Source organism: Pezoporus occidentalis, unplaced genomic scaffold, assembly GCF_034315485.1.
Source record: "Pezoporus occidentalis ecotype Australia unplaced genomic scaffold, CSIRO_AGI_Poc_V1 ctg213, whole genome shotgun sequence".
In the NCBI taxonomy this organism is placed as follows: Eukaryota; Metazoa; Chordata; class Aves; order Psittaciformes; family Psittacidae; genus Pezoporus; species Pezoporus occidentalis.
In genome coordinates, this window is record NW_026913997.1 from 756147 (window position 1) to 771921 (window position 15775).

General features: G+C 40.4%; 1 protein-coding gene across 14 annotated transcripts in view; it reads right to left on the reverse strand.

Annotated features, from left to right (window-relative positions):
* The window catches only part of ANKRD44 (ankyrin repeat domain 44), a 139911-nt gene that overhangs the window by 58348 nt on the left and 65788 nt on the right, over positions 1-15775 (reverse strand). For all 14 annotated transcript variants that reach the window (XM_062619676.1, XM_062619685.1, XM_062619677.1 and 11 more), the window contains exons 3-4: positions 9414-9492; positions 3424-3494 (exon numbers count right to left, since the gene is read on the reverse strand). In XM_062619676.1, the coding sequence (XP_062475660.1) occupies positions 3424-3494; positions 9414-9492 (150 nt within the window). The remainder of the gene's footprint in view (positions 1-3423; positions 3495-9413; positions 9493-15775) is intronic.

Below are 15775 nucleotides of genomic sequence, written 5' to 3' on the forward strand. Positions count from 1 at the left end.
GGGAAAAAGAACATTTACCAAAACAACCTTCCAGGCTAGTGAAACGGTATTGTTGATTCAAAAGGCAGAGTGCACATCACCTCTGCTCTCATTTAAAGCAGTGTCCTCATAATCAAACTTTCCCAACTTGGTTTTCAGATGTACAAAGCTGCCTATGCAGAGAGCCCAGACTGTTCAGTTGGTTAACCTTCAGTACCTCCACCGTCATAATCATGCTCTCACTGAAGAAATACATGTACTTATTTGAACTCACTGTTACAGAGATTGTTTACAAAACAAAAAGCACATGATTTTGGACAGTAAAATCACAGCAAATTGCTGTAAGTTTTATTTATAAACAGGAAAAAGGAGAAAATAAAACAGAATATGTGAAAATAAGATTTTAGCTCTGCAAAAACATGAGAATTACAGGCAAGGGTAGATACTGGTGTCCCCAAGTTAGCATTAGCATTCCTTCCCTCCCTGAGGGCTATACAAAGGCCAAGGGCCTTCACTGCAACATCCATTCTGTCAGCCTGAGACCAAAAAACATCTTTTAAAGTTAATTTTTGGTTTAAAAGTGAGTATTTCCCAGTGAGAAAATGTCCTGTTTTCTCTTGAGAGGCTGTCTCACTGGAGAACTCACAATTAGTTCTTTTCTGCTTCTATTAATGCATCTGCCATTGAGCAAGTCAGATGGAAAAACAAGGCTCTCTCAAAACTACATTTGTTTCTTCCTTTTTCCCCCACAAACAGAATACAAAAGAACCACTGGGACACGGTAGCATTCAAGTAGCCTTGTCTTCTAATTACTACTCACAGCTGGTAAGTTGTGATTGAGCAGGGGAGAGCCCTAGTCCTACATAGTACCTTACTCTTTTGCCATAAATTGAAAAGTTTTCTGGAAAGCCCAGCCAAAATCTTAATTAATGACAAACACATACAGTGTGTTTATATAGCACTTTAGTATCCTGAATGGCCCAGGAGAGTGCCTGCAGTCTGTTACAACAGTACATCCATTACTAGGTTTAGTCCTTTACCCTCAACTGATCTCAGCAATTTCATTTTCTACAGCCATCTCTCAAACTGTCCTCTAACAGATTTGTTCAGTTAGCAACACTGCATCTCTTACACCACCAATAATGATTTATCACTGTTGATGTCTCAACAGGATTTTGATTTTTAATTACAGATCTACTGTTTTAGAAGTCATGTAATCTACTGGAGACTGCCCAGCTGGGACATGAAGTCAGCAGGAAAGTTCATGCACTTTGGCTCTTAATGCAGGAAATCTTAAAAGTTAAAGCAGAATTTTTAGAAGAAAATAGTGAGGAGTAGAAAGTATAAGCTAAAAATATTTAGGCTTAAAAAAAACAGCAACCATTTACACATTTTTGTTTACTTCTACATATCCGCTGCTCCATCAGATTTGGGATCAGAATGTTAAAGTCCTGATGGAGAAGTTTTAAATTTATTGCTTGTGAGAGCATGAGCTATCCCTGTTTATTAACATATCTAAAAGTGCATGAAGTCCACAGCTATGGTGTAAGTCTCTAACAGCTATCCCGACTTATCAGAGTGAAATCTCTTCAAAGCACATACAGCTGAAAGCTGCTACATCCATTAACAATCCTACACAGACACACCTGAGGGTTGTTGATTTGTAAATAAACATTTGAAATACTTAAAGCCCACCTGAAAACTCATTAAGTCTTAAGTAAAAATGGGCTCATGCTTTTAATAAACCTATAAAAAAGTGCAAGGAGACAGCTTCTGAATCCTTTATAGTAAGAAAGCTTTGTAGTAAGAGATTGATAATAAAACTTAAAGCTTGTAGGTAACCATTCTAAAAGCAACTGTGCTCACAGGCACTTCAAAAACTACACTGAGCACTACTAGTCAACTTCTGGATCATGAATTCCTCTTCTACTATCAATGTGAACTATGAATTCACCTACTGCTATTGACTACTATCACTATCAATTTCACCCTATTATACTGAAGCTGCACATTTGTTAGTTTGTGCAGTAAAGTAAAAGCAGCACTGAAAGCCCCTGCAATGCTGAGTCTTGTTTCAAAGTTATTACCAAAAGTAGCAATCATCATACAAATAACAAGGAAAAAAGACTGGGGAAGAAAGCTACATGTGTTTATAAAATACATAGCAGACCATGAAAAGGCATCAAAGGCTGGTGCCTTCCCCTGCTGCTTCTCTGTTGTACCTGGGTACTCACTTCGAGGTACAGAACTGCTGGCACAATGAAAGGCAGTTTCTCATTGTTCAATTGGCCTTCAGCTGACAAAGAGTTAAAGATGAGAACAAACCCACAGAAAGACATACATTTCTGTTACAACTGTCACTGACAATGAAAATCATGTACTCTGATACATCCAAAAAAAGAAACCAAGCACAGTGCAATTCCCGCATCAGGAAGATTGTGGCTGTGTTTTAAGGTTTGAGTCTGACCTTTGTCTTCCAACATGGCTTTTTGTATTTTGCCTCATTACAGCATTCATACTCTATCAGATATTCCTTTCAGAGGGTTTCAGTGGATGCCAGCAGCTGGGAAGCTCAGCCAGCAGCCAAACAATGCCCGAGTTCAGAAGCAAGCCCAGGATTCCTGCCTCCAGGCTTGGCAAGCGCTGGGACTGTTACAGAGGTGATTCAAGTCCATCAATCTCTGGAAGACAGCCATCCTCTGTCTCTTTTACAACTCCTCCTCTCGTCCCCAGCAGCCAATTTGGTCTGCAGTTGGGCTCACTGCTAACTAAGTATTAGGAGGATAAAGTATATAGGGAGGTCCAAAATGGAAAGCCAAGCATAATGGTGCAGTTGAGAACAGTCATGCCTGAACTGCATTCCTGACACTGTTGCTCCTTTTTGAGATAGCAATGGAAGAAGTACAACATGATGCCAGAAGACTTCTAGTTGTCAAGTAGAAGAAATATGGGCTAACCCTTCTTTATGCATGAATCAAATGCATTAACAGAAAACCTAATGGATGCCTGGAAATGCAATTAACCAAAACAAACTATGTGGTAATATGTGTTGGATCACATACATATCCACTCCCTCCTGGCACATGCATAGCATGCACACATCCATATGGATTTATTCCTCTATTTCACCACTTAAAGATGATGTAGTCCCTGCAGACTCTATCCCATTTCTGTCCTGGTCACCCACTCCAGCTGATGGTTGCTCAGTATGACTTGCTATGGTAATGTAAAGCATTCCACAAGGTGAAAATCAACCACATTAGGCTTAAAAGCAGCTATAACTAAATGTAAAAGCTGGCCTCCAGCTGCAATGCTAAAGGCCATGCACACTGCAGATGCTTCCCTGAGTGTGTCACCGTGCTACTTACTACAGCTCTCAATGGTTTGCTTTTTCCCCCAGTACAGAGTTTATGTGCAAAAGCAGTGTAACCAAATCTTACTCACTTCACTTCTTGAAGCAACTGCCCGATGGAGAGGAGTCAGCCACATATTGTCCTTGGCATTAACACGAGCGCCTGCAAGTAAACAGCAGAGGTTACATCCATGCCTTGGGTGAGACACTGAAAGCCTTGCCCAGCTGTTTCCTAGTAACAAGAGCTGAGCTGTTTGTGGTACTCTCAGCACTCCCCGTGACTCTCCTGGCACCCTCTTCCCTTTGGAAATGCGTTTCCAGATCCTGCATAGATAGGAGCTGAAGTGTGATTCAGAAAGAAAGGAACTGGAGAGGTCAGACTATTATCAGGAACAGCTTTGTTTACAGGACACAAAAGAAGTAAGATTAGTTGTATGTATATACATGTATCTCTATGTATATGCACTTTTTACATCAACTGATACAGTTGGGGAGGAAAAAAAAGCAATCCTTTGCTCAGAGCACTGCTGCTGTCTGCAGACAGAACGAAGGGAAAAAGAGTCTCTTGTTTCCAGATCAACAAGGCAGACCACTGATAGATATAACTGCTTCCCTGCTTCACAAATCTTGCTGAGGTTGAGAAAACAGGACCAGGAAATGCTCAGGTTGAGGAGGAAACTGGGCACTTACTCCCTCAGCTTCTGACTGTGTTATTCAGCAAACATCAGAAGAAGATGGATGAAGGATGCTACCCATTTGCCTTCTGTGTAGTTCAGTGCTAATGTGCACACTGCCAAAGACAGGATGGGGGTGGCTTGCCAGGAAAAAGGATAAAGGAAGAATATTTAACAACTACAGTAATTCTGGCTGACTGCAGACAAAAACAAAAAGATGCTGCACATTTGTGTGATAAAGCAGATTTCTGTAAAAGAAATATTAAAGCTGTTCACTGATGTGATACCCCAGGAAGGAAATCTAGTAAACAGGACTAGAGAAACTGATTTCAGAAAGGGCTCAACCTGCAAACGCTGCACCTCTCTGGTCTGCAGGTAGCAGTACTAGTCTGAGAAGACTAGCACATGCAGAAAACATTTAGAAAAGCACCAGCATCATGTACATAGCCTGGATGAGCATCTGAAACTTATGAACAAAGGGATTCTTAAGCTTCATTTTGCACCATAACTTAAGTGCATACAAAAGCCTGTAGTTAATAAATCGCACTCTCTGAATCAGAAATACTTTCAAGAGCTGTTTCTCAGGAATATTAAGGGGCTTGCCTGTGAATCACGGTGGTTACTGGGAATTGTGCTAGACATCCAGAGAAGAAACAAGTTCTTTCGTATTTCCACAAGTTGGGATATAATTTTTTGGCTGCAAGGAAAAGAAAGTCACTTTCCTAATTACTGCAACAATTAGAGGCAATCCTCTGAACTCACCCCACAACCTGGTACCTGGGGTATAACCTGCCCTCTGGAAAAACACCCTTTAGAAAAGACAAGTTTCAAAGAGTTTTCTAATGACTGCCTAAGCAAGGAAGCTGTTAGCTTATTTTGCCTTCATGAGAAGGATATTATGGTCAATGCACATTAGTATCCTGCCCCTTGCCTACACTGTCCGAGGCTCTAGAGGCACTGGAAGGCAATAACCTTCACCATCAGGAAGCTGACAGGACACCAAAGCTGATTTGGCCTGGTAGAGGTCTTAGGGATGCAAATTGTATGGATTAATTCCTAATGATTGCCACCAAATACCTCTTTTCAGGTTTAGAAATTTACTTTGTATTTGCCTTGGGGTTTTGCCTTATGTTCTTAACTAAGGTTTCTTTTGGTTTATTTCTACCCATTCACCAACTCCTACAAGCAGATGGTTGCAAATCAGAAAGGCTTTTGTGTGGAGTAGCAAAGTGTGACAAACATCATTCTTCAGTATTCCACATCTCCAATGGCACTGGTGAGCATGAAGATGATTAGAAACCCCAGGGAAGTGTCCCCATCAGCATCTATTCATGCTTTTCACTGATCCACTTGCCCTTTGAGGAAGTGAAATATTTGCCAAGAGAACAGCTAAAAAAATACTAAAAGCAAAACAATACCAGTGTAAATAAAATAATATACAGCATGCTGTCAGCCTGTTCTTCCTCACCTGTTTTCCGCATCCCTTTACCTCTCTGTGCTTTGGGGCTCTTCACGTGACAAAGTGAAATTGCTCCCACATCTCTGATTCAATGCATTGGTTGAATATATTTGTGATTTCTGTTTTTAACGAGCTGCACAACCCAGCTGTCACCTAATATAGGAGCTGCTGTTGTCCATTTACTGAGGTGCCCATCTGCTGAAGAGACATTGTAAAATGCCGAAATGCAGCTTTTCGGTTTCCAGCAGTTCCTTGCAGACAACAGTTACTGACAGTGAAAAACCCTTCACCAGCACTGATGCAGTCCTTCGGGGACAGAAAATATCTGCCATGTTAAAGAAGGCACCTGGGGAGCAATGCTCATGTGTTCAAAGGTGTTCTCTACACTTCACAAACTTGAGCACCCTTCCTATGACAGCCCAGGGGACAGCTCTTTGAAAGCACTTGAATAACAACAGAAATCCAACTCTAAGTCCTCAAACATGCTAAAACACCTAAAATGAGCTGTGTCCAAAAATCAGAAGCTTCAATCTTCAAATCGATCCCACAACACTTCCCCAAAGTCACCCAGCAATTCAGTGTCCCCATCTTCACCCTAGACCAAGTACTTTAAGCATGTTTCAATGCACTTCCTACAATATTCCATGAATTAATCTGTGTATTTATAAGGACAAAGAGGGCCGATAACACACTCAAATTGGTGTATATGTTGTCCTTCATAGCACACTCTTCCTTGGAAAGATAAGCTGCTTTAACGATTTCCTTTAACATCCTTTCAGGTGGCACAGCACCCACCCACCCCATAAAATATCCAGTTAGGAAGAACTCAATCCAGAGTAAAGCCTTTTCTCAGCCCCATTTTCTACACTCTGCCCTTGGGAGAGCTCGTAGTCTTGGGACTGAAGAAAAGGCTTAGGTGTCGGATTTGCTCTGTGAGGCTGAACTAGACAACATGACATATAATGTTACAGATAAGATCAACAGAGCGGAAACTTTCTGTAATCCACTTTTCTTTAATATGGCTGTTTTGCAATCTTTGCCATCCTTCACTCTCGAATTTTTCTGCCAAAAGAGGAAATAAATCTGAAATTGCCTCTGTTCTTCTGAGATCCAAAATAAACAACCTGATGTTGGCTTTCAGGAATAAAGTTAACATCTCTGTATCCCAATCAAAGTACAATTTTCCATCCAGGACATCTGCCAAAGCCACAGGTCTCTAATAAATCTAGATTCTACAGTCTAAATCTCCTTGGTGAGGAACAAGGGGTAAGGAATTGAGCTCAAACATTATGTATGCCCTTGGGCACCAGCTGAAAGCCCAGGAGGGGTAAAGGCACCAACACAAATGAGAATGAAACTTGCATTTGCCCTGACAGTCTTGCACATCCATGACTGTGTCATCATACAGAGCTTCATTTATGTGAGATGGTTGCCCTCGCCTTTCTCCTTCTTGACAAAAAAGGAGGTGAAGGAATAGTACTCAAAGCTTCCTCCTTTCATGCAGCCTGGAAAAACAAACCACACAGCACAATTGCCCAGTTTGAACCATATGATTATGGATCAGACCTTTGAGGTGGTGTAAATCTACCTAGCTCTGATGTTTAATGGACTGGGGTGATTCATACCAGTGATCTGACACTCTCTTCTATCAATCCCAAACAGAATCGATTTCACTGATTACCTAGAAACCATTTCTGGTTTGTCTTCAATCACCGGGGAAGAAGTTTTACTCATTAGACACTACATTTATTTGTGCTGCCACCAGTTCATGGGCCACATATCTCAGAATGTGCATATTTCATTTAATTTCTCTCCTGAGCCCTCTACAGAATGCAATGGATTGCTACTCCTCCTAACTTCTCATGCTGAGAATATTATTGACTCCAACAGCAAGCATTTATGTGTTTTCTCTCTGTGAAAACAAAGTTTTCTAATTATGTAACTAGATTTTATGATCAGGTTAATCCCGTTTGATACCCTTTTACTAATACAGCATACTGAATGAAGAGGTGAAGCAAACGGAAGATGCTTCAGTTGTCTTTGGAGCCTCATGAAGAGATCACAATAACAAAGAGGTGTTTATAATACCTCATAAATCTGCTCCTCCCAACCTCAGAAACCTCCAAACCTGCTCTTGGGTACAAGTACTCATGCTCATCATGAGTAATGATACTTCAGAGATTAAAGGACAATGAATAGGTAGAATATGCAACACAAGATTGATTTTGACTCAAACTGAGCTAGTTGTTGAAGATCCAGACAGCTCCTGCAGACTGAACCCCAGCACAGTTCCACTGACAAAGTCCAATTTTTAAAAGCCCACATTGTAAGTTTTTCACACTCACTTTGACACATAAAATACCCCCGAGATACATCCTCTGCATTTTAACCATTGTTAACCAGACAAACTGTATAGTCTGTGGATGACACTTCGTCAGTGAGATGCTGGAGCTAAGTGTCCCAGAAGAACACTCACTCCCTCATTAGGAATGTGAAAAAAACAAGAATGTTCACCATTACACGTTCTATGCTACTGGGATTTGACGAAGAAGTGGGCAGAATGGCTTCACCTTTTTCTTTATGTGGATATTGTCTGTGCTGTAACTTGCAACACCTGAAAAAAGACATTGCTCCTTCAATCTTCTCACACCACAGTGGAACAACAGTGTATAATAAACATCACACACACTGCAAGAACACATGCCTAGATTAAGTTTATTAACTCTTACCTACCAGTGAAGAACATCATGTTTGCATTTAGCATACGGAAAACCCACTCAAGCATAACCTGCTCATTTAAATAAATCTGCTGGCATCAGAGTCAGAGCAGAAAGATCCGATATGTGATGTCTGTCCAACTAGTTAAGCACTCAGACAACTCAAAATGGCCCCAAAAATGTACAGGGAAACTGCATAGCTATAGCAAACTGAATTCTTATTTTCTACCTTCTCCAGGTGTGCATAGGCTGGTAACCCAAAAAAATACCCTTGTGTGGTTTGCATGGGCCCATTAGCAGCTGCTCGACCTTGGAAATTGGCTGGTGGTCCAAGCAGGGGGCTGGATCAGGTAACCTCCAAAAATCCCTTACAGCCTGAATTATTCTAGGATTGGAGGTTGAAATGAGAAGGTGCCTCAATCACCAGACTGACAGTTCTGAAATAACTTTCTAAATAAAAAAGGAAAAAGAAAAGCAATATTTGAAGAAGCAGTCTGATAATTTGTGAAACCAATCACATAGTGAGGCTGCTGTCAAGGGGTTAGATATTGGTACCATCAGGTTCTTTTCAATCCCACATTCTAAAACCCCCATAACTTTACCCTTACAGTTTTCCAGTGTAGAAAAAAACTGCAAGCATATCCAGGACTTTGCTGTGACCTGTGTGTACTTCTTGAGAGGCGTCTGCTTTATGCTTTGTTCTGACATATTTTGATCATGTTTCTTGTCACTACAACACTCTGGAAACATTGAGTTTTTTGTTTAGATACCTCCTACTGCACAGTTTCTATTCTCCAAATCAGCTTCCCATCTCTTAGACCCGCATGTCTAATGTAAATACCACTTACAATTCATTCAAACTCATTCATAACTTTTTTGCTATTATTTCATTACAATTTTTGCTTAAGAGGAATTCTTGGCATGTACTCCAGGACATGAGCCTGCATTTCAAATGCGTACTTCAGCAAGCCACAAATACTGTCAGTTTGAATGTTCAGAAGTTTTAAAAACCTAATTGCTTCGTTTATGAATTCCCCTCAGTCACAGTGCATGTTTTATAACTGTATCACCACATTTAAAGATATTTTCTAAGTCTGCAACAACTGCGACCAGTTCTATGAAACTCAGAAGCAGACACTGGCCAAAGCTCACTCATATGCCTTGCTTGGTCTTCCTTGCAGCTTTGTGATTAGCTACTTTACCAGTTAGAACAGTGAGGGGTACTACCTTACCTGACAAAATGAGAAGCTCGATGATGTCTGCATCTCCCAGGAATGATGCAACGTGAAGAGGAGTTCGTTTCTCGGCATCCTACAAAATCATAGATTGTACAGTTATAAAACATGATCAATAACTGCAAGTGTTAGTGCTAAAGAGCAATGGATGTATAGATTGTGTTTATTTTTCTATGTGTATGTGTTTATAATTAGAAATACAACATCAACTACTGCAAGAACAAAGTTCATGGTCTGAACAACACATTTCCTCCCAATAAACCTCGACTTTTTTATCACTTGGTTCCACCAGACCTTTCAGAGATGTTGTCTTTACTCTGATATATCAATAAGAGGTAGATAAAATCAAATCTAAAATGAGGAAAAAAGTCATTCTTAGGTCTCTTTTGGAAACATTTCCCACTGTAAGTATTGCAGTGACATAATTCAGATGCTTTCGGACATCAGACTTTGCAATGCAGTTTGTGCTAGCAATATAACACCAGACTCATCAGAAGGGTATCTCGGGAGAATGGCTTGAACCATACATAAGGATAAGATGCAGTCCCCTTAAGCCTACAAAGGTTCTTGTACCTAGCTGTCTACAGCAGCCCAAAATGGAACACAAATAAAGAAAATATTACCAGTCAGATCTCTGTTTTTAAACTTAAAATTGTTAATAATCATATATACACCTTCTGAAATACACCTACTTTTATTCTGTAATTTTCAGCCTTGGAGAGTCACATGTTCACAATTTTCCACCTTCAAGAGGTGTAAATGCAGTGTTTACAAACCCAGAAAAAAAACACCTTTCTTTTACTGCTTTAGTCAGATGATTCCAGAACACAGGCCTTTAAAAAAACTGCTAAACATTGTAATATGGGCAACAATACCACTAATCATGTTACTTGACCCATGTTTTCTACTGCTAAATGTATTTCTTTTCAGTTTCTCATTAATATAAAGTAAGTTCTAGGAGACTTATCAATCAAACTTACCAAATCACAACCTACCAGCATTACATACTGTAAACTGGTAACAGATTCACCACTTCCTGAAAATGATACTAGCACAGAAACCCTGCTGGTATTTTCACTCTCTCACTGAAACATAACTCTGAGACTGTAAAATAAAATATCACTTTTAACATGCCCAGGAGGTCATCAACCACAAGCTCTTTTGGAACGCCTTCAAAGTGTGCTATAAATGTGGACAAATCAGTGCAGCAGAGCCAGTTGTTATGTGAATGCTGAAAACTGTTTTCCAGCACTGTGAGGCACAGAGCCACTGGTCACCAGAATAAGTTATGTTTAAATGCTGTATTTGTATGTTTTTTTCAACCATACACAATGTATATAGCCCTCAAATTCTGCTGCAGTGTTTTTTTTCAGATTGGGCATAGACATAAAACACTTGAAAGGCAGATTACATGACACCCTGGTTGTTACAGGTCAGAGGGAAAGATGCCTTACTTCCCCTCCTCACATGGTAGGCACATTAGAACAACATTAAGCAGCATCCATCCAGCAGTGTCCACTCAGGAACCAAAATCACAAGCTGGATTCTCTCATCTGCTCAGCTCCTAAAACATAATCCACCATGCACTAGCTTTTATGGACTACATAAATGCACACGAGACCTTTCAGAAGTATTGCTTCATATTACATATCCTAATGCTATCCATAGCAAAAAGTATTTAAAGACTGATCAAACATTCATACACAAATAGAATCAGTTTTATTTCATTTTCTTAGCTTGTTCATTTGAGTGCATGAATCTGTCTTTAGCACAATGTAGTATTTGTAATAGCTATTGTATCTGTCACTGATAAATTTTGTAGCAGCTTCTTGCTACACAGCCAAGTTCGGCACCAGAACAGAGTAGTCTGAAGCTGAACGCTAATGATACAAGACCAAGCAATTTTCTATATCAAGGACCCAAAGGTGTTCAGTGTTTTATTGATTTTAAGCAATGTTGTATACTAAACTGTAAATCTGATGGACATTTGATATCCGAGGAAGGATAGGACATAAACAGAAAAGTTGAATTTTTCTCTTCCTGCAGCAGGAACAACGCTCTGAAAAGTATAGTCTGCTTTCACTTCTTAAAATTGATGCAAAATCCTACCAAATTAAGTGAGAATTCAGTCTTCAGAAAAAGTTAGGCTTAGTCACACAACTGAATTTAAGTTTCATTTTTGCAAGAGAGAAAAAAAAACCCTGAAGTTCCTCCATTTATCACAATGAGACACAAATAATAATTCACCCTCACATGAACTAGCCAGTGACAAAACCCAGAGTGTGGTATAGAAAACTAAAAACACATGAAAGATCCCTGCAGGCAATGTTTTCAGTTTGGCAGGGAGAAGTCCACACACAGTGCCTGCAGCTGAGCATGCAGTTGAGCAACTCAGTGGAGGAACATCCTCAAGTTCCTCTTTACTCTCTGCACAGGGCTGACACAGAAACAGAGGAACTGGAGCCTATATGCCCAACCACACTCCTTAAGTTCTCCTCAAAGCTATGTACCACTTCAGTCAGGTTTAAATAACTTGCTGGTTTTGCGCCTGGCCCATGCACTTGCATCTACCCATCTACAGGCGTCCTTATGGCATGGTGGTAGTAAAAGGAGCACAAGTAGCTCAATAACGATCTAAAGACTGAAGGCTACAAACAAAAACAGAGGAATAAAAAGAAAACTTGTCATTTCTGGGAAAGGTCTGGAAGTACCCCAAACCTGACCATACATTATCAAGGTAAGGAAAGGAGGTGGAGGGGAAGAAATGATGATAGTGTGACAAATAATCAGACCTGCTTCAAGCGCAGTTCTCAGAGGAACCAAAGCTCAGTAAGAGACTGTAGATAAGCTAAACAAGGGCTATAAAAAACATGCTGAGATGAGATAAACACCCTCTCCCCAAAACTGTGTCAAGTGACTTCTGTTAGTTCACAGGAAAGATGCTGCTGCATTATCTGTACTCATTTGTTTTTAGAAAGCACACAGATAAAGGAAATGAAGCATTTAACAAACAGGCAATTGCAGACAGAAGGCCTCAGCAAGAAAAACACTCAACACATGCTTAAAGCACTCAAGTGATCACAGGGACACTGATAAGGCCCTTCAGAGGCTTGAAGTTAGGCTAGTCCATAAGTGCTTTATTGGCGCAGAGCCTTAGAGTACATGAAGAGTAGCAGAACAGGGGCTAAGATCAGTCATATCGGCATACGTAAAATAATGTCGTGTTCGGAAAATGGCCAACAGTTTCTCCTCAGCACAGCCTGTATCTCAAAGGAGATTATGGATTTGAACTTTTACATCAACTGCAGATGTTCAGATCAGAAGATGTTTACTACTTGTTATTTACTATTAAAATGTAAGCGCAACTGCTACAGCAAATAAATGTCTATATTCTGGTTTTGTCACCTGTCTGAGCAGCTAGCAGGAATCGTTCAGCAAAGAAGCAGTTAATGCACCAACAAAACCAGGTTTCATTGGTGTAAGTGGATTTCACCTTCAAGCTGCCAGCATCTGCCTGGGTGGCAGAATAAACTCAACTGTATTAGAGAGAAACAAATGGCTACAACTTCCATTGATACAAGTCTAATCAAAACATTCACAGAAACAAGCCTCCTGCTCAGCTGTCCCATTTACTGTTGTTACACCTGAGTACACCTGATGTAAAAACACAAAAGGTACCATTCAAACAAACATTCAGATACAACTTGACTTCGGGAAAACTGAATATTGGGAACTGGTTAGGAACTACTGTTAAAAGCAAAGAAGCAGCTACTTCTAGGGCTATTTACAACCCTTGAGAGCCAAAAGCTGATACTGTACAAGGAGAGTCTCTGTGACTTCAGGATTTCCTCCCTCTCAGATTCTTTTATTAAAGCCTGTAATTCACAAAGCAAATCAAATGCTTAAGTATGAGCACCAGCTGGGAGGTGAAAGTCAAGCTGTGTAACTTATGCCTGGTGCTCTTTCTTCTGCTATTACCAAGCACAGAAAGTCCGGCCTGAAAACACAGATCTCTGTTTCAGCACCTCTCATCCCCACAGTCTTCAGTTTAACCCTAGAAACAAAGATTTTTCTGGACTAAGTCTTTAATTACCAAGGGGCCATGAGGTGGAAGAGGCAAATACTTTGAGATACTTATAGAGACAAGAAAAATCATCTTCCTCTCCCCCTCCATCCAAGACTTTCTTTCCTCATGTCAGCCTCCTCATTTCCTTCCTACTGCCAGCCGCATGCTAACAGTAGTCATCATGACAGAAAAAGATAACTTTTAAAATCAATTACTCATCCTAGATTGAGACCATAGAAACTGTTATCCTAATTAATGGAAATGTTTTAATGTTTGTAGGAGAGAGTTTCCAACGTAAGGCTCAAAAGACAGACTTAAATAGCCTCTCCATTTTATAAACACAATATTGACTTAGGGAGGTGATGATGTGGGAGCATATATCACTTGAGCTGATGGGAAAAGCAGATTCAGAGTGTCCAGCTATTTCAGGTTGACGTTGCTGCCTTTAAAGAAAAGAACACTCCAACAACCAACTCTGCCATGAGCTTTTAATGGAGACATCCTTGACTGTCCCCAGTGTTTTTAAGGACACTGATAAACATGAGTCACCAGCAAGATATATATGACTTAGCACCCAGTAATATACTAGCATGCTGTACAGAGTAACTCATATTTCAGACTCCTACTAAACTCCAGCAGAATCTTCTTCACAGTTCAAACATCTTCTTTATAAAATATATAAACCCTATATTTTCTAAGAGAAAAAAATACTCTAAATAGAAGTCATGCTGGCTACCTTACATTGCAAACATGGATGCAATTTCATATTCAATTTCCTTGCATAACTGAGAAAAACTGTTCACAATTTCCTTCTGTACAAGGAAATTTTTCTGTTACTTCCCTCTCAAATTAACAGCACACCAAACAGTGAGCTAAATGCCCACTGGAAACACAGATATCACTGAGCACCACACTGTCAAACTGTCAAAGCAGAAGCCTTTCAAAGTTCTTGACTAAATCCTCCAGAAGACTTTCCAGCACAGCAAAACTACATCTAGAAGAGGAATGTCTATTTCCAGGATAATTTTATTCTCCTGCAAGACTCCCCAGTGTCAGAAAGAAAACTGTCATTCCCTGGATGAGAGCAGAGACAGGGCTCTGGTTCCCAAGACAACTGAAATACCATATCAAGGTCCCTCATGTCAAGCATGTCACTCCAAAGTGAACAAGCTGATTTTCACATTAGCTATCCCAAGCATGCAAAGCCTTTCAGACTCACAATCCTACATGTGTGCACACTTGTACCCTCAAGCACTCAGACCACAACAAACAGCATGCTTAGCAGTATTACAGAAATACATGGAACTTGTGTGTGTGAAGACCTGGATAAACACCTGGTTTTGCAGCTCCACATGAATGGAAACAGGCCAAATTTAGCTAAACCGTCACCTTCTCCTAACCTATCTCACTCTGGTGGAAGTGGGTGGGGAACAATGTGCACAAGCAGCTCTTGGCACCAACAAGCAGTGAGAAGAAGCTGCAGCTGGCAGAGCATCGAGCAAAGCAGCTATGAGGATCAAGCCCAGAAGGCCGTATCAGCAACCATGCCCCAACCGTAGAAACAGAAGCAACTAAGTTTTGGGAAAGTAGATGTTGCTTCAACAGTCTCACTGTGGAGTGAGTGGGTATACTTTTTACTTACCAAAAAACCATGAATGCATGGAAGATATTCTGGGGACATCAAAGTTTTGCATATATTTTGTTTCTTAGGGTTCTATCCAAGAGCAGATGCAGGATTAGGGGATAAAAAGTAAAAAGAGAGAGAAACAAATGTCTGGTTTGGCTTGCAAATACCACATTTGTTATGGGGAAGAATGCTGGAAGGGGGTTTTGCCTTTTTTTTGTTTGACTTTGAATATTTTGAAAAGTAACTAAACCAGAAGACCGAGATGAAAATGTAAATTTTACAGGAAGGATTTTGGTTTAGTAGAAAATCGTGACATGGTCTGGATTGTCCAATCCAATATCCCAACTGCCCCGGGAACACAGGCTGCTGAACACTGGCCACAGGCAGACCACATTTCCCATGGAAACAGAGTATATGCAGTACTCAGTGGCAGGGAATCACTCATCGCCAGCCAAGTATAATGCTGTCCATGCCCCTATGGTGCAAAAGTAGCATCATGTTCCCCCAAAGCATAACTAGGGATTAGGGAGGCAGAGTGAACTAAACCCACACTTCTAAGCCAAACAGCTACAGCTTTCACTTGGTTGCCAAAGAGAAGCTACAATTATAGCAGCATTCAGAATGTAGCCATTTCATTCAACATACACTTCCTGGCTAGGAAAGATG